General features: G+C 39.2%; 2 protein-coding genes across 2 annotated transcripts in view; one reads left to right on the forward strand and one right to left on the reverse strand.

Annotated features, from left to right (window-relative positions):
• Positions 1–10,584, reverse strand: part of Wdr76 (WD repeat domain 76) — a 44,861-nt gene extending 34,277 nt beyond the window's left edge. The window contains exons 1-3 of the mRNA XM_048793252.1: positions 9,640–10,584; positions 8,702–9,097; positions 1,802–1,894 (exon numbers count right to left, since the gene is read on the reverse strand). Of these exons, the coding sequence (XP_048649209.1) occupies positions 1,802–1,894; positions 8,702–9,097; positions 9,640–9,702 (552 nt within the window). The 5' untranslated portion in view covers positions 9,703–10,584. The remainder of the gene's footprint in view (positions 1–1,801; positions 1,895–8,701; positions 9,098–9,639) is intronic.
• A 1,071-nt stretch (positions 10,585–11,655) lies between these two features.
• On the forward strand, positions 11,656–24,763 carry Mfap1 (microfibril associated protein 1). Its single transcript, XM_015480723.2, has 9 exons — positions 11,656–11,884; positions 16,297–16,516; positions 17,563–17,692; positions 18,275–18,462; positions 19,254–19,362; positions 19,461–19,621; positions 21,292–21,451; positions 23,839–23,928; positions 24,034–24,763. Exons 1-9 carry the CDS (start codon positions 11,806–11,808, stop codon positions 24,214–24,216), a joined length of 1,320 nt encoding a protein of 439 aa, XP_015336209.1. The 5' UTR covers positions 11,656–11,805; the 3' UTR covers positions 24,217–24,763.
• The last annotated feature ends 1,554 nt before the right edge of the window (positions 24,764–26,317 follow it).

Genomic DNA, 26,317 nt, shown 5'->3' on the forward strand with positions numbered 1-26,317 from the left:
CTATGATCATAAACACTAGCAAAGACATCTTTTATCCTTAAAGCTCCCTATAAAAAGTATACTCCCATCTATTCTTAAAGTTTAAGATTTAAAAACAAACAGTCCTAGAATGTAGCTTAATTGGTAAAGCATTTGCCTATTATGCAAGAGTCCCTGGGTTCAATGTTACCACTTTAAAAAAAAAAAAATAGGGCTGGAGTTTTGGCTCAGTGACAGAGCACTTGCCTAGCCGCGTGAGGCACTGGGTTTGATCCTCAGCACCATATTAAGAATATAAACAAGGGGCTGGGGATGTTGCTCAAGTGGTAACGCGCTCGCCTAGCGTGTGTGAGGCACTGGGTTTGATTCTCGGCACCACATAAAAATAAATAAAGATACTGTGTCCATCTAAAACTGAAAAATAAATATTTTTTAAAAAAGAATATAAACAAATAAAATAAAGTGATTGTGTCCATCCACAACTAAAAATATTTTTTAAATATATTTTAGTTGTAGATGGACACAATATCTTTACTTAGTTATTTTTATGTGGTGCTGAGGATCGAACCCAAGACCCTCGCACATGCTAGGCGAGCACTCTACCGCTGAGCCACAACCCCAGCCTAAAATATTTTTAAAATAAATAAAAGATAAAAACAAAACTTGTGGGGCTGGGGCTGTGGCTCAGCAGTATCGCACTTGCCTGGCATGTGTGAGGCACTGGGTTCGATTCTCAGCACCACATAAAATAATAAATAAAGGTCTATTAACAACTAAAAAAAAAATTTAAAAAAAAAAAAAAACTTGTCCTCTCACTCCTACATCACACATCCTTCAACCCACCACTCCTACTTCTTCTTTATCTTTGGTTAAAATAACCATTTATAACTTACTGTTTCTTTGAATGTAAGACAACCAATAATGATATCATTATTTTATGTATCACCAAAACTGAGGGGGGACTGCCAATTATAGTTTTAAGATACCAATTTAAAAAATACTAAAATGTGAAAAGATACACTTAAAATCAATGAAATATGGTAATCTCATTCTATTAACATGAACTAGAACATGATGTATAAAAGATTCATTATCTATGTTCTTTTATATATATGTGTGTGTGTGTATATATATATATTTATTTATTTTTGGTTAGACATAATACCTTTATTTTGTTTATTTTATTTTTACGTGGTGTTGAGGATCGAACCCAGGGCCTCGAGCATGCTAGGCGAGCGCTCTACCGCTGAGCCACAACCAGCCCAATATCTATTTTCTTTACATGAACCGAACGCTATACTCGACTGGGAACCTTTGGGTTAGTGTATTTTCCAAAGTGCTTTGCAAAGGTTTCTTAACAGGCACATATTGGGGCTGGGGTTGTGGCTCAGTGGTAAAGCGCTTGCTTAGCATGTGTGGGATCAATTGCTTAGCACTGGGTTCAATTCTTAGCACCACATATAAATAAATTAATAAAATAAAGGTCCATCAACATCTAAAAAAATATTTTAAATAATAAGTAAAATAGGGGACTGGGGATATAGCTCAGTTGGTAGAGTGCTTGCCTCGCATGCACAAAGCCCTGGGTTCAATCCCCAGCACAAAAAAGGAAGGAAGGAAGGACAAAAATAAAGGTATCATGTCCATCTACAACAAAAAATTACTACAAAAATAAAAAATTTTAAACAACAGTCCTTATATAAAACCTACTGAATTGTGTCTTCCTTCATTTGACACTATGAAAACTGATACTACAAGTATTTCATTGACCTGCTGGCAAGAAGAATGGCATTTTAGTTTTAATTAGAAACTTCTCACAAACCTCAGACAACTGAAGAGAAGCAAAAAAGTTTGCATTTTCTGATATGTTCTTGAGTCTCTTCCTTTCATATGGTGACAATCCTGAAAAATCATCCTATAAAATTACACCAAAAATAATGTTATTTTACATAATCATTTAAAGCAAAAATACCTCATGAAACCAGATCTTTCATTGTCTGCATGTGTACCTTCTTTCAAATTGTACCCCCTCTATTCATTTGATAATGTCTTACCAAATAGCACATAACCTTTGCTGCACTGGATACTGAGTCTAAATTTGGGATAATCACAAAGTATTTGTATGTATTCCCAACTGAATACGAAGTGATCTGATATAAGAAGTCAAGTTCAAAAGCTAGATCTGAACTTGTGATCCTCCTCCCCCAGCCTCCTAAGCCACTGGAATTACAGGTGTGCACCACCATGCCCAACTAAAAGTTATGTTTATTAAACAAATGATTCCTGTTAAACACAGAATGAACAAATGCATTTGTTGCCATCTCCTCCTAAAAACCCACAAATACAACACTGAAATAAATATGAAAGTGAGATAAGATCCTAAAAGCTTTTAGAGGAAAAAATAACAATCAAGACTCAGAGAGGCACTAACTTCTCAAGATTAAGAAAAAGCCATAGGGGCTGGGGCTGTAGCTCAGTGGCAGAGTGCTTGCCTTGCATATGTGAGGCACTGGGTTCGATCTTCGCAGCATATAAAAATAAACAAAAGAAAAAAAGAAAAAGCTATAAGACAATAATACATTAAAAATGCTAAGAATGGGGGCTGGGACTATAGCTCAGTGGTAGAGCACTTGCCTCACACATGCGAGGCACTGGGTTCAATCCTCAGCACCACATAAAAATAAAGATACTGCGTCCATCTACAACTAAAAAATAAATTAAAAAAAAAAAAAAAGCTAAGGATGGCCAGGCATGGTGGTGCATGCTCGTAATCCCAGAGGCTCAGGAAGCTGAGGCAGGAGGATTTCAAGTTCAAAGCCAGCCTCAGTAACTTAGCAAGGCCCTAAGCAACTCAGGGATACCCTGTCTCTAAATAAAATATTAAAAAGGGCTGGGGATATGGCTCAGTGGTTAAGTGCCCTTGGGTTCAATCCCCAGTACCCCTCCCAAAAAAGAAAAGCTAATGAAAAACTAGGGCCTGGGGATGTAACTCAGTGAAAGAATGCACACTTAGCACGTATGAGGCCCTGAGTTTGATCTGCAGCACCAGGTTAAAAAAAAATAAAAAAGTTCTACTGGAAAGATTAAATTATTTTCAACTTATAATCATAACTCCAATTAAGTCATCATTTGAATAGAGCTAACGATTTTTCATATCCCTTTTTTCAGGAAGCTACTATAAGTTGCACTTTACCAAAATGAAAGAATAAGCCAAGAAAGAGAGAAACATGGATCGCAGGGACATAAGTTCCAGCGCAGATGCAATAAAAGATAAAAATTCAAAAGAAAATGGTAAAGGGTAGGCCTTTACCATTGAATAAAATGGTTCTGAATGGAATAAGATGATGGAGAGCACTAAGAGAATTTTGTGCAGGCCAGAAGCAGTGTCACACACATATAATTCCAGCTATTTGAGGCAGGAGGATCACAAGTTCGAGGCCAGACTAGTCAATTAAGCAAGATCCTGTCTCAAAAATAAATAAATAAAAGGGTTAGGGATCTAGCTCAGTGGTAGAGCGAGCCTTTTTTAGTGCCACCAAAAAAGAGAGAGAATGAGCGTATTTTGTGAAGAAAAAAAATAAAATCAAGACTTCAGGGACCTGGGTTGTGGCTCAGTAGTAGGGCATTTGCCTAGCATGTATGAGGCACTAGGTTAGATTCTGAGCACCACATATAAATAAATGAATAAAATAAAGGTCCATCAACATCTAAAAAATATATTTTTAAAAAAACTTCAGAAATCTTTGATTTTGAGCCCAGCACAGTGGCTTAGACATATTAACCCACTTCCTTAGGAGGTTGTGGCAGGAGGAACATTTGAGCCCAGGAGTTCAAGACCAGACTGGACAACATAGTAAAATCCTGTCACAAAAAAAGAAAAAGAATCTTCTTCAAGCAGGAATGGTGGTGCACATCTGTAATCCCAGCAATTTTGGAGGCTGAATCAGAAGGATGTCAGGTTTGAGACCAGCCTGTTTTTAAAATGGGACCCCATCTTAAAAAAAGGAGGAGGGGGCTGGGAATGTAATTTAGTGGTAAAGCACCCCTAGGTTTAATCTCCAGTACCAGAAGTGGAGAAGATCTTTGATTTATATTGAGAAGTCTTACAACACAGATAATACTGGATTAAAGCTAATAAAAGTATAGAAAGGAAAAGTGTGTGTGTGTAATATGTGGTATAAGTGAAACAAATCCTTTCTTTATTTTTAAGCAAAGCTTAATTTTCCATATAAGTTAACAGCTACATTGGGAGAGAAAAAAGCTAAAAAGGTTGAAAGTGCCATTTGTTGTTGAACAGCAACAGAAAGGTGTGTGTCAGGAAATTGCCAGCTATTTGATTTTTGTTGTGTGTACATGTGAATTTTTCTTATATCAATATGTGCATGTACTACTGACCAAAATATTCTTCTCACATACATGCAAAATAGCCAGGCGTGGTGGCACATGCCTGTAATCCTAGTGACTTGGGAGGTCGAGGCAGGAGGATCATGAATTCAAAGCCAGCCTCAGCAACTCAGCAAGGCCCTAAGCAACTCAGTAAGAGCCTGTTTCTAATAAAATATAAAAGAGGGTTGGGGATGTGGCTTGTGGTTAAGCACACCTGGGTTCAATCCCTGGTACCAAAAAAAAAAAATATATATATATATATATGTATGCAAAATAACATTGACAGCAAAGATGAAATTGGAAAGGTTCCATTTACCACTGCCTTTAAAACTGCCATCTTAAAGAAAAACACCACCATCAAATACAGTTGTACCCTCCTACCCAAAATTTTACTTCCCACAGTTTGTTACTTGAAATCAACCATGGTTCAAAAGTAGCAAATGGACATTCCAGAAAGAAAACTTTTTTATTTATTTATTTTTCTTTGCAGTATTGGGAATTGAACCCAGGGATGCTCTACCACTGAGCTACATCCCCAGTCCCTGCTGACCTTGAACTTACATTTCTCCTGCCTAAGACATCTGAGTCACTGAGATTATAGGCTTAAGCCACCAAACCTACCCAGAAATAAACAATTTTTAAGTTTTAAGTTGTATGTCTGAGTAGCATAATGAAACCTTAGTTCTGTTCCATTCTGCCCAGTGTCCCTCTGTCTAGCATATTCAAACTGTATATGCTACCCACCTGTTAGTAGCTATCTGGGTTATGAGATCAACTGCAGCAATATTATAGTGCTTGTGTTCAAGCAATCCTTATTTTACTTAATGGCCCCAAGACACAAGAGCAGTGATGCTGGCAATTTGGATATGACAGAGAAGCCGTATGGTGCTTCTTTTCTGTGAAAAGTTTAAAGTTCTCAGTACAAAAAGAAAAAAATACATCATGGGTAAGAACAGTACAATAATACTTTCTGAGGCCGAGTATGGTGACACATACCTGTAATCCTAGCTACTCCAGAGGCTGAAGCAGGAGGATTACCAGTTCAAGACCAACCTGGGTAATCTAGCAAGACCCCATCTCAAAAATAAAACTTAAAAAGGGATGGAAATGTGACTAAGTGGAAGAGTATTTGCCTAGCATAATCAAGGCCTTAGGTTCAATCCCCAGTTATGATGATGAATAAATTAGGCACAATAAGAAGCTAATAAGAAATTATTTTAATGAAACAGAATTATAAATGATATCGTATGATAAACTATGTGAATGTAGCCTGTCTCTCTCAGTCTCTCTACAAATATTTTATTATACTCACCCTTCTTGTTTACCATAAATAGGTGAAACCTCAGAAAGTAAAACTGGGGCCCTACTATAGTATACACAAGGTTTGGCAACATCCATTATTTCAGGCATCCACTGGGGTCTTGGAATATATATCTTCCCCAGAAAAGAAGGGACTATTGTAAACCCAGATGTGATGCACTGAGAACATATTTGCTTCTGAGACCATTCCCAGTAACACAAAACCTTTAATCATGAGAAAATGTCAAACAAACCAAAATTGAAGGAAAATATTTAAAATAACTGTCCAGTACTCTTTGAGTATTAAAGACATGAAAGATTGAGAAAGTGTTACATAGTGGAGGAGACTACAGAGACACACTATCTAAATCCTGTGTGTTCCTGGCCTGGGTGGTAAACAGGAAAAAATATATGACTGGAAAAACTGGTGAAATCCAAACTCTATTTAACAATATTGTATCAAGGTTATGTAAGATGTTTGTAAGCTGGATGAAAAATATTCAGGATCTCCCCAAAACTATCTTTGCAAGTCTTCTATAAGCCAAAAATTATCTCAAAAATTTTATTTTCTTTTTGTTGCCTCAAAATTTAAAAAAAAATCAACTGCTAAGAAATAATTTATAAAATATTTAACAGAAGAGTTGGGAAATAAAATTTAGAAAATTTCCCAAAAAATAGAATAAAATCTTATACTTGCAAGGCAAGGCTCTTATCTGTAATGCAGCAAAGTCTTCCTTCATTTGGGGAAAAAAATAAGCTTATAAACTAAATACTGTTCCTAAAGCATGGAACCACAAACTCTTAGTCATATTACTCTAAAAAGTTAATAAGTGTGGGGGATTGTAACTCAATGATAGAATGCTGGTCTAGCAGGCACAAGAACCTAGGTTCAATCCCATCCCTGCAAAAGAGAAAAGATAATGAAACCGAAGGCCAGGGGATGCAGCTCGATGGTAAAGTGCTTGTCCGGTATGCACAAGGCCCTGGGTTCGATCCTCATGACCACAAAACAACACAACTCACACACACAACCCACCAACAACTAAAACAAAAATTTAAGGAGCTGGGGTTGTGGCTCAGTGGTAGAGCGCTTGCCTAGCATGTGTGAGGCACTGGATTCAATTCTGAGCACCATGTATAATAAATGAATAAAATTAAGGTCCATCCACATATTAAAAAACAAAATTTTTTTTCCAAGTACATTTTTAAAAAAGGAAGAGAATACACCAGGCCCAGTGGCGGTGCACCCACACTCCTGTAATCCTAGCCACTGGGGAGGCTGAGTCATGAGTTCAAAGCCAGCCTCAACAAAAAACAAGGTGCTAAGCAACTCAGTGAGACCCAGTCTCTAAATAAAATACAAAATAAAGCTGGGGATGTGGCTCGGGGATCAAATGCCCCCGAGTTCAATCCCAGGTTACCAAAAAAAAAAAAAAAAAAAAGGAAGAGAAAATAATAAAATGTTCTATTTAAAATGTTATAATTTAGTTTGTCCTAGGAAAAATGTATTCTATGCATTTATGGTTCTGCTTGACTATCTCCCTCCTGCTGATCATATTTTCTCACATCAAATTAAATCCATTTTATATTAACTTCTTACACATGTAATCTTACACTCTAAAAGGCCAAAAAGATTCTGACCAGTGGTTCTCAAAGCTCCATTCCAGACCAACAGCATGGACCAACAGCACCAAAGTCTCCAGGAAACCACATTAAAAATGCAAATTCTATGCTCCACCTAAATCCAGTGCTCTACAACTGCACTATATTCTCGGCCTTTTTCTTTCTTTTTTGAGACAGAGTGTTACTAAATTGCCAAGGCTGGCCTTGAATTTGAGATCCTCCTTTCCACCTAGCCTCAACCTCTAGAGTCACTGAGATTAAAGTAACTGGGAGTACAGGAGTAAGCCACCATGCCGACCCTCTCCAGGTAATTCTGATACTGGCTAAATTCTGAGAACCACTGATTTATCCAGTCTTCTCATTAGGGAGGTTATTGGCTTAAAGGAACAAGATTTCTCAGAAGTTGACTCACCTAGAAACTAGGCTCCCAACCCCTATTTCCATGCACTTATGATTTACCCTTTTACTGTCCCACATGGGTCTGGATTCTTACCTATGGGACAATAATGCATAAAACAAATGCCTATTTCATAACAAAAACTTTTCAATTATCATGTCTCTCTTTCCCTAGCTTCATTTTCTGTTGCTCTAGTTCCATCAACTTTTTGTCATGTGACATGGTTTATCTTGTCCTGCCTGAAGTTGCCACTCAGAAAGCCAGGAGAACCACCCAATCCATGTTTTTACCCTGGACCCCGTGATTCAGATGTCTGTAGTACTGGGGTTTCGGTTTGAAAAACACTGTCACTTCTCCTAAGGGAAAAACTACTTAAAAATTAAAAAAAAAAAAAAAAAAAAACTACTGCCTAGGCAGAAGACAAAAGAATTAGATTCCTTAAACTGACTCCAACCATTCAACAGAACTAATGAGTATTTCTCTTTTGTGTTAACTCTACTTCATTTGTCTCCTTTTGTTTTTAAAAGTAATGCAATCAATTAATGATTGTGTTCCTACTCTGACATCAAAGGTCAATTGCGTATGTCCCACAGGCTGAAAACTTCTGGTAAACCATGCAAATATGTAAAGGTTAAGGGCTGGGGATATGGTTCAGCAGTAGAGCACTCAGCACTTGCAAGGACCTGGGTTTGATCCTCAGCACCACATAAATATAAATAATAAAATAAAGGTATTGTGTCCACCTACAACTAAAAAATAAAATTTAAAAAAAGTAAAGGTTAGCAAGGCACAATCAAGTATGAGTAAGCTCAAAAATATATGCAATAAACTGAGAGGAAAAAAAAGGAACTAAAATTAATCCAAGGAGGTTATCTGATAAATATTTAAAACACAAAATTTCCACTAAACACATTAAATTATAAAATAATTTTATTGCACTTAAGACCTCTGATGACCTTATAGAACTTCAAATTTCAAAACAGCCAAGAAAAATTAGAACTACTAATTAAATCTTACCAGGCCAGGTGTGGTATCTTCATCACTGCTTTCCATATCAACGTTGCAAATCACGGCATCTGAACTGTTCTTGTGTTCTAGTTTGTTACTTTCAGCATGAACATCTAAGGATGATTTTTGCAGAGTAGATTCTGCCTTGGAAGATATGGCTTTCATTTTTGGAATTAATTTTTTTTTGCAAGTTTTCTTTAATTGAGTCTTCTTAAACTTCTTACACATCACTGCATCATTAGAATTCTTTTCTAATAGGGATTTGGGGCACTTAAATTGACCTAACTTGTAATTAGTGAGTGAAAAGGGAGCAAGATAAACCTTAGCTGTTTTTCCTAGAACTGTAGTCTGTTCTGGTCTCAGAGATACAAAAACGACGTTTTGATTTTCTTTATATTCATTCACCTATTCAAGTCAATAAAGGAAAACAGTATTAGAAACCCAAGTCCTCTGCCTTTTCTTACAAGATCACAACTAATCTCCGTTAACAAATCTAATCTCCATTTCATGACAACATAATTCAAACTGATAGCCTGTAAGGAAACTTCTTCCCCGCCTCCAAAATCTCTATTCATAATTCATTAGCTTGAATGAAATTACTGAGTTTTATTGAGCAAATTTCTTTTCCATAGGAGCTTATCAAAGCAATAAATAATGACTAGCGTTTGTAACTTAAGGGACTACTCCAACTGTCAGCTTCACAGTAACTTAATAAAGTTGCTAAAGCAAATGCTGGGGGCATGAGAAAAGGAGATCCCAGGTCCCATCCTGTCATTATTTCTAGGATTGTTGACAACAGCCTTCCTGTTGTTCTGGCACTGAAGGCCTAGTTTTCCACAGAAAACCAGGACAGAGATCCTCGCTTATCCCGGGTGACAGGCAACGGTGCCCAGCAAATCCCAAAGACTGAGACAGGAGAAACAGAAAACCGTCAGACCGCCTCTCACCTTCACCTGGTTACGCTGTCTGGAGCAAGCCTTCTCCTCGGCCTCCGCGCTTAACCGCGACATCTTTCTACCGCTTAGCAGCTGACGCCTTCCCGCCAAGACCGCTCGGGAGCCCGGGGTGGGCGGGCCTTGGGGGAGTTCTAGAGGGAGGGGCAGCCCAGCCGGGATTTGAGTCCCGAGAAGCGGAGCCCCGCTCAGCTGACCTGGCAGCAGCGGGAGAACCGCCCCAATCCACGTTTTTACCCTGGACCCTGTGATTCAGGTGTCTGTGGTACTGGGGTTTCGCTCTGAAAAACACTGGCGCGGGGCTGGGGCTGGGCCGTGGAGCATTTGCCTTGCACGTGTGAGGCCCTGGGTTCTATCCTCAGCACCACGTAAAAATAAATAAATAAAATAAAGGTATTGTGTCCATCTACAGCTAAAAAAAAAAAAAAAAGAAAAGGAAAGAAAGAAAAACACTGGCGCTTCTCCTAAGGGAAAAACTACTGCCCTGCGACGTGAGTCTGGAAAAAGTTAAGACGCACGTAGGTGCCATAAGGAACGGAGGGCAAAGGAAATAAAAATTAATACGCAATGCAGGCTTTACCTAGGCCATTACTTCCTTGTAACTCCACTACCAAAAATGATGCCCCTTTATTATATCTTCTTCCTAGGAAAGGAAGCATCCCTGGCCACAAAATTTAAACCTCTTACTTCAGCCTCCCACATAGTTGGGATTATAGGAGTGCTCCACCGTCCCCAAAATAAATCTTTTAAAAATTATGTCTACTCTTTATGTCTCTCTCTCTCCAAACTGCTTCCTTGGTTCACTAATTGAATCACCACTGTTCTTTGCTTGACACTTGCCAATTTGGTGACAGAGGTACTGAGACTGACCTGAGGGGCACCACTGAGTTACATCCCCAGCCCTTTTTATTTTTTGAGAAAGGGTCTCACTAAATTTCTGAGGCTGACTTGCAATCCTCCAGCTTCATTCTCTCCAATCACTGGGATTACAGGCAGGGCACACCATGCTCGGTGCCGACTTAATTTCTTTTCCCAGTCAGGGCCCAGCTTTAAAATGTAAGCTTTAAAATAATTTGAAAGTTAATCATATTTGTTGCATCTTCAAGATCTTCCATGACCTCGTATGCATGGAATTTTCTCTTGACTCAAAAAATAAACCAAATAAACTGATAAACCAAACTTTTCAGTGACCCATATATACCGTACTAACCCTTCTCTCCCCAAACATGGTAATTATAAAGCCCTTCCTAAGGTGAAGCGTGTTATGACTTCCAATAAGTCAATTTGTTTTACACAGCTCAGCTGTAAATTGGAATTGCTTGTTATTATTCTAAAAGTTCTTTAAGACTTCCTAAATAAAACTCAGTTTTCTTGGACTTTAACAATAGTCCATACTCTTTTCAGAGCCTAAACACAGTTAAAATAAGCACTTAATTACTTTGGAAATTAAATGCAATTTCCAGCCAAGAATGGATTTTAATACGCAGTTTCCAGAATTCCCATCCAATGGACGGATTAAACTAATTCTTCTGCGTGTTCAACAATCTAGACAAACAACAACTTGTTATCTCCTCAGTTTCTTGTTCACGGCCAGATAGCCGGACCCGACGGCGCACGCCTGTAATCCCAGGGATTCTAGAGGCAGAGACAGGAGGATCGCCAGTTCAATAACATCCTCAGCAATTTAGCGGCACCCTGTCTCAAAATAAAAAATAAAAAGGGCTGGGCATGTAGCTTAGTGGTAGAACGCCCTTGCATTCAATTCCCAGACCAAAAAGAACCAAACTTCCTTGCCCTACAGCCAAACCCAAAGGGAGCAACTTCCTACGAAAACGGGATTCCAAATTTTGCAAGGTTGAGGACCCGGAAGGCACGGAGAGGTGGGGGTCTGGAGGAGGGGTGGGGACGGGGGAGGGGCGCCTAAGGACATGCGCAATAACAGACTCAATTTTTAAGCGGCCTGCGCTCAGAAGTCCTCCAAAATCCCACAATCCTCTCGTAACACATTTCCGGTTTACCTAGCTCTGACGTAAAAGTAGTTTCTATCAGTCGTGCTGTCGTGCCGGGCGTACCTAGGTTGGAAGTAGTTTAGCTGTTCGTTGTTAGTGTTCGCTGCGTATAATCAGTCGAGTTTCGGGAATCAACACCGCTGCAATCAACATGTCGGTCCCAAGCGCACTCATGAAGCAACCGCCCATTCAGTCTACGGCTGGGGCCGTCCCCGTTCGCAATGAGAAAGGTAACTGTGCTCACCCCTCTCCCAGTCAGATCTTATCTCTCCCAGCCTCGGCATCCAAAACTCCCCCGGCTGGTCACCCGAACCCCGCTGGTCTCATTTCTTCTGCCTTTCCACACTAAAGTCGCACCCGTTCGCGTTGTCTGGGTTGAGGAGGGGATCTACTTTGCATCATATCTTGGTCTTGTGACCTGTCTGCTCTCGTACGGCAAGCACCCCTCTATTCTATTGGCCTCCACAAATTTCTTACATAGCAGTCTGTTTAGGCTGCTTTGATAACTCTTATCAAGTATTGTAGTTATTTACGTGTCTATCTTCCCCTAGAAGACCATAACTTCGTTCAGGCCGGGAACCGTGTCTTCGAATAGAAAGTTGTGTAAGGTAGTGCTCCAACTTTAAGGCATTCACATTCTAGTGCATGTAAGACATGAAAAAAGAGGTACATGCCAAGCAGATTGGGGTAATCAAGAAAAGCTTCTTGAAGACAGTGTCATTTAATTTGATCCTTAAAGAACGGGTATGATTTCAATAAGTGCAGATGTAGGAGGGACCAAAGTTTTTTCAGTAAAAATGTCGGAAAAGAATATCATGTTTTTTCTTATTCTTTAAATATCCTGTATCAAACTTTGTGCAACTTGCCTATTTGGTGGTGGTGGTGGGGGGGGGGGACGCTGTTCATTAAACCCAGGCCTTCTGCATGATAGTCAGATGCTCTACCACAGAACTACACCATTTTTTCTTTCTTTAATTCAACATGACTTTTGAGAATTTTTTAATACATATCAATTTCATTCATTTTAACTGCTTTTAAATTCCATTATATAAATAAATAAACCACAATTTATTCCCTCCTGATGGGTAGTTAGTAGTTAGTTGTTGCCATGTTGTTTTTCCTTTTATTGCAGAAGCCTGCAGTTGTCATCCTTTTTTGTTGTTGTTGTTGTCAATGGGTCTTTATTATATGGGGTGTTAAGAATCAAACCCAGTGCCTCACACATGTTATGCAAGTGCTCTACCACTGAGCTACAACCCCAGCCCCAGTTGTCACTCTTTTTTTTTTTTCTAGAAGTAGTTGCACACAATACCTTTATTTTATTTATTTATTTTTATGTGGCGCTGAGGGCCTTGCACATGCTAGATGATCGCTCTGCCACTGAGCCACAATCCCAGCCCCCAGTTGTCATTCTTAAATGTATCTATTGGATACCTTTTTTTTTTTGGTACTGGGGATTGAACTCAGAGGCACTTAACTACTGAGCCACATCCCCAGCCCTTTTTTGTATTTTGTTTAGAGAAAGGTCTCAGTGAGTTATTTAGCACCTTACTAAATTTCTGAGGATGACTTTGAACTCATGATTCTCCTGCCTCAACCCCTTAAATTTACCACTGGATTACAAGACTGAGCCATCATGCCTGGCTTTGTGATACATTTATGTAAAAATTTCCTTAGGGAGGAGTGTCCTAGAAGTCATCAACTTTACTATCTGTTACCAATTGTTCTCCAAAGTAAGTTATAAGAACTTCATAGTTTTTATTTCCAAGACATTCATCCACACTTCATTGTATGGGATCTTTCTTTTTTTTTTTTATTTCTTTGTAGTGGGGATTGAATCCAAGGCACTTACCACTGAGCTACCTGCCCAGTCTTTTTTTTTTTTTTTTTTTGCAGTTGTATATGGACTGCATGCCTTTATCTTATTTGTTTATTTTTGTGTGGTGCTGAGACTCAAACCCATTGTCTCACACATGCAAGGCAAGCGCTCTGCCACTGAGCTACAGCCTCAGCCCTACTGCCTAGCCTTTTATTTTTTTATTTTGAGACAGGGTCTTGCTGAGTTGTTTAGGGCCTCATTACATTTCTGAGCCTGGCCTAAAACTTGTGATCCTCTTGTCTCAGCCTCCCAAGCTGCTAGGATTTCAGGCATACACTACTGTGCCCAGCTTCCAGGCTGGTCTTAAACTCCTGGGATCAATTAATCGTACCTCAGTCTCCAGAATACACCTGATTACTTTTTTTAGAAATTTTTTTTATTCTAATTTGTTACAAACCTGACTACCATGGTGGGGTGGGGGGGCAGGTAGTGGTGTTAGGAACTAAACCCAGGACCTCATGCATATTAGGCAAGCACTCTACCATTTCACTACATCCCAAGTCCCTAATTTACTATAACTTTAAGCCTTGCTCTTTGGTACAAACCACCTCCCCCTTTACCCCTTCCATTTTATTCTTCATCAGAATTATCTTAGTTCTTTTCGGCCTCCTATCCTTCTATATGATTTTAGAAACAGCCTGGGGCAACTTTTAATGGAATTGCATTAAAATTATAGATTATAGATTATACGTTTATAGGATAATTCAGGCACAGTTACGATCTTCTCATCCTTGAACATGATATATTTCTCCATTTATTTAGAGCTTTTATATCTTTGAATAAAATTATACTTTTCCTCCTAAAGGCATTATTTTACTTGTTGAATTTATTTCTTGGTATTGAGTAGTTGCCGATGTAAATGGTATTTTAAACAATATTTTCTAATTATACATAGTTATACATAAATACACTGTGTGTGTGTGTTGGGGGGGTGGTGCTGGGGATTGAAACCAGGGCCTTGTGCATGCAAGGCAAGCACTCTACCAATTAAGCCATATCCCTGGACCCAAACACTTTTTCTTGTTTATTTATTTATTTATTTATTTTAGTTGTTAATGGATCTTTATTTTATTTATTTATATGTGGTGCTGAGAATCGAACCCAGTGCCTCACACATGCTAGGCAAGTACTTTATCACTGAGGCACAACCCCAGCTGCCCCATTCACTTATTTTTATATACATACAAGTTTTTTGTTTTTGTTTTGGCTTGGTTTTTGGTACCAGAGATTGAACTCAGGGGCACTCAACCACTGAGCCACATCCCCAGTTCTATTTTATATCTATTTTGTATTTTATTTAGAAACAAGGTCTTGCTGAGTTGCTTGGGGCCTTGCTAAATTGCTGAGGCTAGGTTTTTTTTTGTTTTTTTTTTTTAGTGTAGTTCGACACAATACCTTTATTTCACTTATTTATTTTTATGTGGTGCTGAGAATCAAACCCATGGTCTTGCAAGGCGAGCACTCTACCACTGTGCCACAATCCCAGCCCCCTGAGGCTGGTTTTGAACTCAAGATCCTCCTGCCTCAGCCTCCCAGCCACTGGAATTATAGGTGTGCTGTACTGCATCCAGCTTCCTGAATTGTTTAGCTTGACTTGTTATCTTGTATTTTTTCGGAGACAATGATAGCTTGGAAATTATGGTAGTTTTTTCCTTTTCAGTCCTTATCATTTATGTATTTATTATTGTCCAAGTTAGAATCATAATACAGGGTTAACTATAAAGTATAATGGGTACAACATAAGGATGCTCACTGTTTGTTCATTTAAGAAATAGATCTCTCCAGTCTCATGCCTATAATCCCAGTGACTAAGGAGGCTGAGGTAGGAGGATTGCAAGTTTGAGGCAACTTAGTAAGATCCTTCCTAAAAATAAAAAGGGCTGGAGATGTAACTCATTGGTAGAGCTAGCTTTAATCCTCAGTACAAAAAAAAAAAAAAAATCATTATGTGACTTAAAAAAAAATAGCATATTTCTCCTTTTTCCCCCACTACTTTTCTAAAGTTAAGCCATTCTTGAAATCCTAGGTTTACTCCTATTAGGTCAGGATGATTTAGAGTTTTGGTTTTTTGTGTGTGTTGTAAGGATTTGGGGAGAGAGTATTTTTGTATGTAAGTGAAACTCACCCAGAGTTTCCTTTGGTTATCAGGATTTGCTTATCTTATAAAAGAAGTTGGTTAGTTTTCACTCTTTCTGTTCACTGCAATTGTTTGTGTGTGTGAAAGAAGTTACTCTTGCAGATTTGATGGCACAAAAGCTAAAGGAAAGAAGGTGGAAATAAATAATATTAGAATTTTAGGTTATGTGGCAATCTTTTATAAAGGCTGCCGTGGAAATTCCAAAGGAAATTAAAAGAATGTCCAACCAACATTTTAGTTTTATAAGTTCCTACTTATCATCCTGACTATATCCTGGGCACTGTTACAATAATTTGTTTAAGGTTATAGCTGAAATGGTAAGCCATGAATTTATGGTGGGAGTGGAGTTTTTTTCTACTGGTTCACTGCTCACCTTCCTTCACTTAATTGTACCCAAGGTAAGCTTTGTTATCATGAGAGTAATCACAAGAATGCTTTCCCATGTGTTGGCCTTTGTTGGAAAGCACCATTAGATGAATAGGAGATTGGGTAATGGTTCTCTTCTTCTGCTTAAACCCTTGTCTACCAGAAATTCAGGCGCTACCTGCAGAGGCCAAGGGCTGAAGAACATTGGGAAAGACTACTGACTTATTATGTTAACTTATTATGTTATCTCTCTTGCCCAGGTGAGATTTCAATGGAGAAGGTAAAGGTAAAACGTTATGTATCTGGAAAGAGGCCAGACTATGCCCCTATGGAGTCTTCAGATGAGGAAGATGAAGAATTTCAATTCATTAAGAAAGCCAAAGAACAAGAAGCAGAACCGGAGGAACAAGAGGAGGATTCATCTAGTGATCCCCGGCTGCGTCGTTTGCAGAACCGTATTAGTGAAGATGTGGAAGAAAGGTAATGACTAAGGTTATACTTCCCTGGATCTGAACCTCTGCAGGTTAATTAATGACATCACTAATACCTAATACCTGAATAATATTTATATGTACCAATTATGCTGTTCTAAGTAGATTATATTTACTAATTCTTATAATCCATACAATAACCTTATGAGGTTGTCGTTATTTTACAAATGAGAAAAGTGAAACACAAAGGAGTTAGGAGAATAATATGACAAAAGATACACAGCCAGTAAGTGGCAGCTTCAGAAAACAGCAGGTAACTTCTAGCCTAAGGATCTTAATTAACTCATTAAGGAAATAGAAAATAGATACCAAGAGGCTCCAGAGATTTCTCTATAGTAGAAGGCTTACCTAGCATGGAAGAGGTCTTGGGTTTCATCCCAGCTCCTCAAAGAATAGAGAGACAATTGTTTGTTCATTTAACGGAGTCTTTTTATCATGAAGATGTTTTATAAAACTTGAGAAATTGGTTGTATCCACCTACTTATTCCCCAGTGAGGGGAAATGACACTGATAAAGTAGGAAAAAAGACTTAAGAAGTGATCTCATGTTAGAAAGAGAGCCTCCCAGTGAGGGGATTTGTATGTTGTGTATTGATTGAGGCATTACCTTACAGAGGCCATAGGTCCTGAACTCTCACTGTTCATATTGTCTCAGGAATTTGTCACAGCAACCATCAAAAATTGTTTCACTAAAATACTATGTCACTGAAAATAATATAGTATGATTTAATGTTGAAAGTGTAAACTACCTTGAGTTATTGAAAATGTCCCTCTGTGCCATGTGAGTTTGCTGTTGTGCCCCCAAAATGGTGCCTGAACACATTTAGTGTTTAGTCAAACAGCATATAGTCAAACACATTTTGACTATATGCTCTGACATTCTGGTATAGTTTCTTTAATCTCTACCTCAGTTGTTACATCTCAAAGACATTCGTATTAATGAAGGCAAATCAGGTTTGTACTGCAACTAAGAAAATGTGGTGGATTTTCCTATTTTTGTGACATTGGTGATACACTTGGAGATCCTGTTTTTCAGATTGGCCCGACATCGGAAAATAGTAGAACCTGAAGTAGTAGGAGAAAGTGACTCAGAAGTAGAAGGAGATGCTTGGCGCATGGAACGAGAAGATACCAGTGAAGAAGAGGAGGAAGAAATTGATGATGAGGTGTGGTAAAGGGAAATGGGAGGTTTTCTTCCTGAGCAGAAGAAAAATTGGTGGGAAGACCCTATTTTTTTTCTTTACTTTTTTTTTTTTTTTAGTAGTGGGGATTGAACCCAGAGGTACTTTACCACTGAGCTATATCCTTAGTCCTTTTTATTTTTTAATCTGAGATAGGGTTTTATTAAGTTGCTGAGGTTGGTCTCTAACTTGTGATCCTCATGCCTCAGCCTCCCAAGATGCTAGGGTTGCAGGCATGTGCTACCATGTCCAGTGCCAATATTCATTTGCTGAGGCCATAAAGGCCAAGATGACTGCTTTTGGCAGAATTGTGATAGTGTTTCCTCTTTATTAGAGATAAAATTGAAAATAAAGTGGTTCTACATTTCGTTTACTTAGAATTTGTCGAACTTGATGAGACAAAAATAAAAAGCCATCTCAGGAGTGTAGCCTAGAGGTAGAGCTTGTGCTTAGCATGTGCAAGACCCTGGGTTCAATCCCCAGCACCCAAAAAAAAAAAAAGAAAAAAAAAAGCCATTATAGAGTATAGACCATTTGAATAACAAGCTTAGATGTATGCTTTGATAGGAAATAGAGCGGCGCCGTGGAATGATGCGTCAACGAGCACAGGAGAGAAAAAATGAGGAAATGGAAGTCATGGAGGTAGAAGATGAAGGACGTTCTGGGGAGGAGTCAGAATCAGAGTCAGAGTATGAAGAGTACACAGACAGTGAAGATGAGATGGAGCCTCGCCTTAAGCCAGTCTTCATTCGAAAGTAAGTATCTCACAAAACAGGTCAGAGTTTACATAGTTACTTCTTTCTAGGTCTGACAGTAAAAGCCTCATTTCTATCCCATGTTCGTCCAAATCTAAGTACTAAGCATTTAGGCCAGTGCCCAGGGTGGGTGTAGATATTGAGTAGCAGCATGGTATAGCAGGAAGCCTGTTTGTTTTCATATCTCTCTTTCCAGTTAAGGAGCACTTATCTGCTCAAGGTTGTATATTTTAAGCATGAAATTAAGCTTAAATAACAAATTCTGGGCTGAGGTTGTAGCTCTGGCAGAGCACTTGCCTTGCACATGTGAGGAACTGGGTTTGAGCCTCAGCACCACATAAAAACACATAAATAAAAATATTGTGTCCATCTATAACTAAAAATATTTTTTTTAAAAAATTCCTATTTGGGGCTGGGGATGTGGCTCAAGCGGTAGCGCGCTCTCCTGGCATGCGTGCGGCCCGGGTTCGAGCCTCAGCACCACATACAAACAAAGATAATTCTTTCTCATTCTCTCTCTCTCTCTCTTTAAAAAAAAATTTCTATTTCCTAATGGCTAGAAATTCTATTACTTATAATCCAGCAGGCTTCTTATTATCTAGGCAAACCTCAAGAATGAACATAATTTTGGTGAACTAAAGATCTGTGAGAATGCCTCTGTTTTTGACAGTTTGCAAATAATAGAGCCAAAGATTGTTTGGCTTTGTCGGATTTGGATGGGACTAGATGGAGAGGAACAAAGAGAGCCATTCTAAGGACTTTGGGCAATTAACAGGACCTCTGTGATGCAGGAAGGACCGAGTGACAGTTCAAGAACGGGAGGCTGAAGCATTGAAACAGAAAGAGCTGGAGCAGGAAGCAAAGCGCATGGCTGAAGAGAGACGAAAGTACACCCTCAAGGTACTGGGAGTGGTTGTGAGGATTGAGTGCAAAGAGTGGTGTAATTAGGTTTGTCTGAGGATAAGGAAGTGCATATCTGAATTGTTTTCCTTATCCAGATTGTAGAAGAGGAGACCAAGAAAGAGCTGGAGGAGAATAAGCGTTCCCTGGCTGCACTGGATGCACTCAACACTGACGATGAAAATGATGAGGAGGAATATGAGGCATGGAAAGTTCGAGAGCTAAAAAGAATCAAGAGGGACAGAGAAGACAGAGAAGCGTGAGTAATGGGATTGGTAATGCTGCTGATGGAACAGGTTTTCTAGTACCAGTACTGTAGTTCTGAGGCCTGTCACCTACTATGGTTTCCATTCTTGGGATGGGTTTGGTTTGCTGCTTGGTTTCTTTGTTTGTTTGTTTTCAGTATTGGGGATTAAACCCAGAGGGGCTTTACCACTAAGTCACATCCCCAGCCCTTTTTATTTTTTATTTTGAGACAAAGTCTCACTAAGTTGGTTAGGGCCTCACTTATGTGCCGAGGCTGGCCTGAAGCTTGTGATCTTCCTCCTCAGCCTCCCAAGTTGGGACTGTAGATGTGTGCCACCACACCTGGATTTTGGTTTGGTTTTGTTGTTGTTTTGTGACCCTGGAGATTGAACCCAGGGCCTTAAGCATGCTGAGCAAGGGGCTCCCTTTACTGAGCTACATCCTCAGCCCCATTCTTGGTTGGGTTTTCTTTGGGGGGAGGGTTTGTGTTTTGTTTTGTTTTTAGCAAAATAACAGGATTTATTACAGTAAATAGAAAGCAAAACTCCCAAAAAGGGAGGAGTTCCAAGAGAGGGATGCCAATGGATGGCTATTGTCTATGGGTTTATATAGATCTATAGGTTTAAGGAAGTCAGCCCTATGCCCAATCCCTGCGTAAGGCTCTCTGTCCACTAGGCATTCCTGCAGTCTTTAATCCAATCAAATATCGATAACACATTTTTCCTTCTTTGGTGAGGCTGTGGACTCCAGATCATATATGTCCTGATTTAAAAATAACCTTATGCAAGTTTCTGAGCAAAAACCTACTGCTTTACCTGGCAAAGTGGCACACACCTGTAATCCCAGCAGCTTGGGAGGCTGAGGCAGAAGGATCGTCCATTCAAAGCCATCCTCAGCAAAAGCAAGGAGCTAAGCAACTCAGTGAGACCCTGTCTCTAAATAAAATACAAAATAGGCCTGGGGATGTGGCTTAGTGGTTAAATGCCCAAGTTCAATCCCCGGTACAAAACAAAAAAATAAAAAACTGCAGCTTCTGTTTTTGCTCTGCTGCCCAGGAAGTCACCCAGGGGCCCATTTCCCTATCTGCCCAGCATTTTCTCTTCCTCCTAACTTCAACAGCACCCCTTATAGAAGGTGTCCCATTTACCAGAGCCACCATTAGAAGTAACCTTTGTTGGCTCTGTGGGAAGAACTTTAATTCATTCTAGACCTTTTAAGTAATTTTTGATAAGTTTTCTTTTCAACTAGCTTTGAGTAGGAAGAACGGAAATAAATATTTGGGTGAATTGATAGGGGAAGAGAACTAGTCATTGAGGTTTTTTGAGCCTGTGCCACTGCCACTCACCTAACTTGGTGAAACCCTATCTCAAAATAAGACTTTAAGAGCCAGGCGTGGTGGCTCATGCCTGAAATCCCAGTGGCTCAGGAGGCTGAGGCAAGAGGATCACAAGTTCAAAGCCAGCCTCAGCAATGACCAGGCAGTAAGCAACTCAGTGAGACCCTGTCTCTAAGTAAAATACAAATAAGGGCTGGGGATGTGGCTTAGTGGTTATTTGGTGAGAGCTTTCTTGCTGAGTGGACTCTGCAGAGTACCAGGGTGATGCAGGACACCATGTGGCAAGGTAGAACCTAACCACTCTAATGCTAGATAAATACTAATAAATAGTTTTGCTACCTTAACAGGCTTGAAAAGGAGAAAGCAGAAATTGAACGCATGCGAAACCTGACTGAGGAAGAGAGGCGAGCTGAGCTTCGGGCAAATGGCAAAGTCATCACCAACAAAGCTGTTAAAGGCAAATACAAGTTTTTACAGAAGTACTATCACCGGGGTGCCTTCTTCATGGTAAGTGAAATGGGTATCAGAAAATTGAGCAATAAGAATAATTCAGAATCCTTTTTTCCTCTAGATGGAGAATAAACTGTCCTGAAATGTTATTTCTATTTCTAGCAGTCAACCTTCTCATTTGCTTTTTGCCTGAGAAGGATATAAATCCAGAAAAAGCATTGGGTTTGTAGAAACAGCAGCAACATCTGTTCTGTTTTGGCCTCAGCTCCCAGAAAAAGGAAATGATATAATAGAATAATTAAGAAAATGAAAAGAAAGGGATCTATGTAGATACTAAAATAATTAGGTTCCCCAAACCACTTAAAAATCATTATTTCAGCCAGGTATGGTGGTGCATAGCTGTAATCCCAGCAACTTGGGAAGATGAGGCAAGAGGATTGCAGCCCAGCAACTTGGCAAGGCTCTAAGCAACGTAGTAAGACCCTGTCTCTAAATAAAATATAAAAGGGGCTGGGGTTGTGGCTCAGTGGTTAAGCACCCTTCTCATTTCATAGCCAAATGAGAAGCTTAGATCATATAAAAATCAGAGTCTGTAAATAGCTATATATTAGTTCACACTTGGGTGGCCGTTTAGTTCACTTCATTCTGAGCTGACAGAAGGTGGCCTGTTAATGGTTAATTATCTGACCCTTATGTTGAATGTCATTATCATTGTTCTTCATATAAAAACCAAGGTCAAAAAAGCACTTTTGTTAACACTGTGTAAAGTGACATGGACTTTTAAAAAATTATTTGAATTAGTACCAGTGATAATTTCTTAAAAAGGAAAAACAGGAAAGGCAATGAAATAATTGATTGCATTTATTACTTTTGATAGTATATGGTTTGTTAAATTATTTCCTAATGAAAGGAGTTTGTATCATAAAACTAGCTTATTTACCAGGCATAGTGGTACACACCTATATTAAGCAAAGGCAGGAAGTTCGAAGCCAGCATCAGCAACTTAGCAAGGCACTGTCTCTAAATAAAATATAAAAAAAATAGCTGGGGATGTGACTTAATGGTTGTGTACCCCTGGGATCAAATCCCCAGTACCAAAAAAAATTAAAAAATTTTAAAAACTAAGTTCCATGTTAAAACCCTCAGTTTTTAAGCACTTGTAGTTTTCTTGTCACTAGTGATGATAAATTATTTCTTGTATTGTTTCAAAGTAAGAAAGTAGTTTTGCCTAAGCAGTCAGCAGCTTTAATTATCAAGCTTTTCCAGGTGCAATGGCACACACCTATAATCCTAGCACACATGAGGGTGAAGCAGGAGGATCTCAAGTTTGAAGCCAGCCTCAGCTACTAGAGGAAATCCTATCTCAATATTTTAAAAAGGGTAGGTGGGAGTTGGCAGTGTAGCTTAGTGGTAAAGCACCCCTGGGTTCAGTCCCCAGTACTCAAAATAATCATCATATTATCATCATCATCAAACTTTTTTAAGAAGCAATACATTGTTGGCTAAAAAAACAGGACAGTCTTTTGATATATTCGAATACTGACTCTTCTCATCTGGACAAGAAGTGAAATTAAAATGGATTCTGGGATTAAATGAGGGATTTTTTCAGGCCTAAGAAGGAAGTAGATCTCATAAAAATTGGGTTCTTTTGTTCTTTGTGGTACTTGGGATTGAACCCAGGATCTTATACCTGCTAGACAAGCACACCAAGCTACATCCCCAGCCCTTTTTTAATTTTTTTTTTTTTAAATGGTCTGAATTTCCCAGGCTAGCCTTAAACTTGCAATCCTCCTGCCTCAGCCTCCCAAGTTGCTAGGATTACAGGTGATGCACCACCATACCTGGCACAAAAACTGTTCAATTGGCTGGGTACTGTGCCACATACCAATAATACCAGCAGATCCAGAGACTGAAGCAGGAGAATTGAAAGTTCAAAGCCAGTCTCAGCAGTTTATCGAGGCACTAAGCAACTCAGTGAGACCCTGTCTCTAAATAAAATACAAAATAGGGCTGGGGACGTGGCTCAGTGGTTAAATGTCCCTGAATTCAATACTCAGTATACCACCACCACCACCTCAAAAAAAAAATTGGCCTTAGCAACTTAGCAAGACCCTGTCTCAAAATGAAAATAACTGAGGATGTAGCTCATCCTCAGTACAGTTTCTCTGGTATTGTGGGGAGGGGGAAGACTGGAATTTTAGGATTGAGGATCTAAGAGACCAATAGAGTGGAAGTCATGAGTAAATAAGTGCAACCTTCAATAAGTATCTACACTTAAGAAGGAGAAACAATATAATAGAAAAAAGAATATCATCTTCTCAAATAGGAATCTCTTGAAGAAAAGCTCAATACCCTATTTCCTTTGTTTCTTTGTTGCAGAATTTAATAAATTTGTGTGTTTGTATGGGAAATAAAATCGTAACACTGATATTCTTTTTTTATAGGATGAGGATGAGGAAGTATACAAGAGAGATTTTAGTGCACCAACCCTGGAGGATCATTTCAACAAAACCATTCTTCCTAAAGTCATGCAGGTATGGGCACTCTTTGTCAACATAAAAAGAAAAAGTAATGTACTGAGGGCTGGAGCTGGGTCTTAAGTGTTCAGTGATATAACTCATCATCAATCCTTCCCTTAGGTCAAAAACTTTGGACGTTCTGGTCGTACCAAATATACCCACCTTGTGGATCAAGATACCACCTCCTTTGACTCAGCATGGGGCCAAGAGAGTGCCCAGAATACAAAGTTCTTTAAACAAAAGGCAGCTGGAGTACGAGATGTGTTTGAGCGACCATCTGCCAAGAAGCGGAAAACAACCTAGGATTCAACTATTTATTCTAACTGTGGGACACAAGGAGATGTCTCAGCATCTGGTCCTTGACATTCTTTTACCATTATCACGTGGTTCTTATATCCACCTTACTGGACTTACTGCCGTACCTATTACTGGGTAGTCCGGTCCTTGAAGGTGCTTTGTGAGGTTTGGACTTAAGACTAAGAAACCCACAGAAAAGCACTATCCAGGTAGGAATAGAAGCTGCCCACTTAACAGTTTCTGAGAAATCTTAGGTGTCTCTGCTGTGGCTTCCCATATTTACTTGGGAGTATTCAGTTTTCTTCCATCCATCCACTTAGCTTGTGTCAGAAATGTGGGTGTATTAAGTGGAAAATGCAATACTTCTACCTTAGGGTTAGGAGTACTATACCAGGAAATCTAAGCTCATTGAAACCTGTTTTGCATTTTTGGTTGAAGGCAACTTTTCTAAATGAGTATACTTTTTATCCTTTTGTGTATGTCAAGAAATAAAAGATATACCCCAGAATTTTTAGCATAATACTGGAGAATAAAATATGCAAACTAACAAGTATTAACTACCTATTAACTAAAATAAAAGCAGGGAATTGTCAAGCAGAGGGTATTTTAGTTTGATCATCCCCTTTAACCTCAGAAACAAACTCAGATCTAGGATTAGGTATTCAGTATCATCCAGATTTATTCATGTGTAAACACAGATATTTGATTTTCCTTCCTCTGAACTACAGCTGTACATAGAACAAAAATTAACTCATGAAATAGGGCATGTGTCTTATTGAGTCCAAATACCTACTATCATCTTGTTCTTTGTAGGGTGGGGAGCAATCCAGGACCATCCATCATACTAATTGCCATGCGCTTAGCAAAGTACCAAGAATTCTGAGGGTTTAAGAAATGAAATTTTACCAGTGGAAAAACTAAAAAAAAAAAAAAAAAAAAAAATGATGAGGGGCACTGGGGATGTGTACCTCAGTGGCAGAACACTTATCTAGCATGTGTGAAGCCCTGGGCTTAAACCCCAGCACCACAATAAAGGCAGACTGAGCCAGGTGCAGGGCTGCATGCCTGTGGTCTGTTACTAAGGAAGCTGAGGCCAGTAAGGAGGATTGCTTGAACCCCCTAGGCATCATAGTGGGACCCTCATCTCAAAAAAAAAAAAAGATCTTTTCACATTCTTAAAATGCCTCACTGGAAGAATTACTCTGCTCAGGCTGAGGCAGGATGATCATGAATTCGAAGCCAGCAAATTAAACCCTGCCTCTAAATAAAATATTAAAAAATGGGCTGAGGATGTGGCTCAGTGGTTAAGTGCCCCTGGGTTCAATCCCTGGTATTAAAAAAAGTGCAAATATGAGTTACTAAACGTGAGCCTAAATATCAAGTTACTATTTGGAATATAACCTATAAACTGTCCTAGAACCAAAATGAAAAAGGGCCTTGAAACTCTTTTGGGAAAGCACAGTTCCCACTTGTTTGTCCACTCTGAGGCAGGAACCAGTCAAAGTTTTTACATTTACCAGCTCATCAGTTCTTACAACAGCCTATAAGGTAGTATTTACAGTTGAGAAAACAAGTTTAGCAACTGTGACTTGGCCAAAATTCTTGAACTTTTCTAGAAATGCAATGTCAGGGATGGGGATATAACTCAGTTGGTAGAGTGCTTGCCTCGCATGCACAAGGCCCTGAGTTCAATCCACAGTACCACAAAGAAAAAAAGAAAATGGGAAGTCTTATAGTTCAGAATTCAAATCTTTCACAGATCAATTCTATATAAGGCCTCCCTGCCCCTCATATAATTAAATCTTAAAATAACCTTATTAGATGTCTACTCTTCCCACATTCACACCTTAGATATTTAAAATTCCAACTCCAGAGGCCTATGAACTGGTTTGGATTACTCCTACCCATACAGTGGCTCCTAGGATGTGCCTGTCCTTCCTAACTATTCATAAGCTATCCTGGAGACATGTGACTTTGGGTACACTAACTCTGCTGAGACTCCAAATGTACTCTGAATACTGCTAAGGGTCAGTCAGATTCATTAAGTGTTCTGGAGGGGACTGGGGGTATAGCTCAGTTGGTACAGTGCTTGCCTCACATGCACAAA

The sequence above is a fragment of the Marmota marmota genome, unplaced genomic scaffold, assembly GCF_001458135.2.
Source record: "Marmota marmota marmota unplaced genomic scaffold, marMar, whole genome shotgun sequence".
NCBI lineage: Eukaryota > Metazoa > Chordata > Mammalia > Rodentia > Sciuridae > Marmota > Marmota marmota.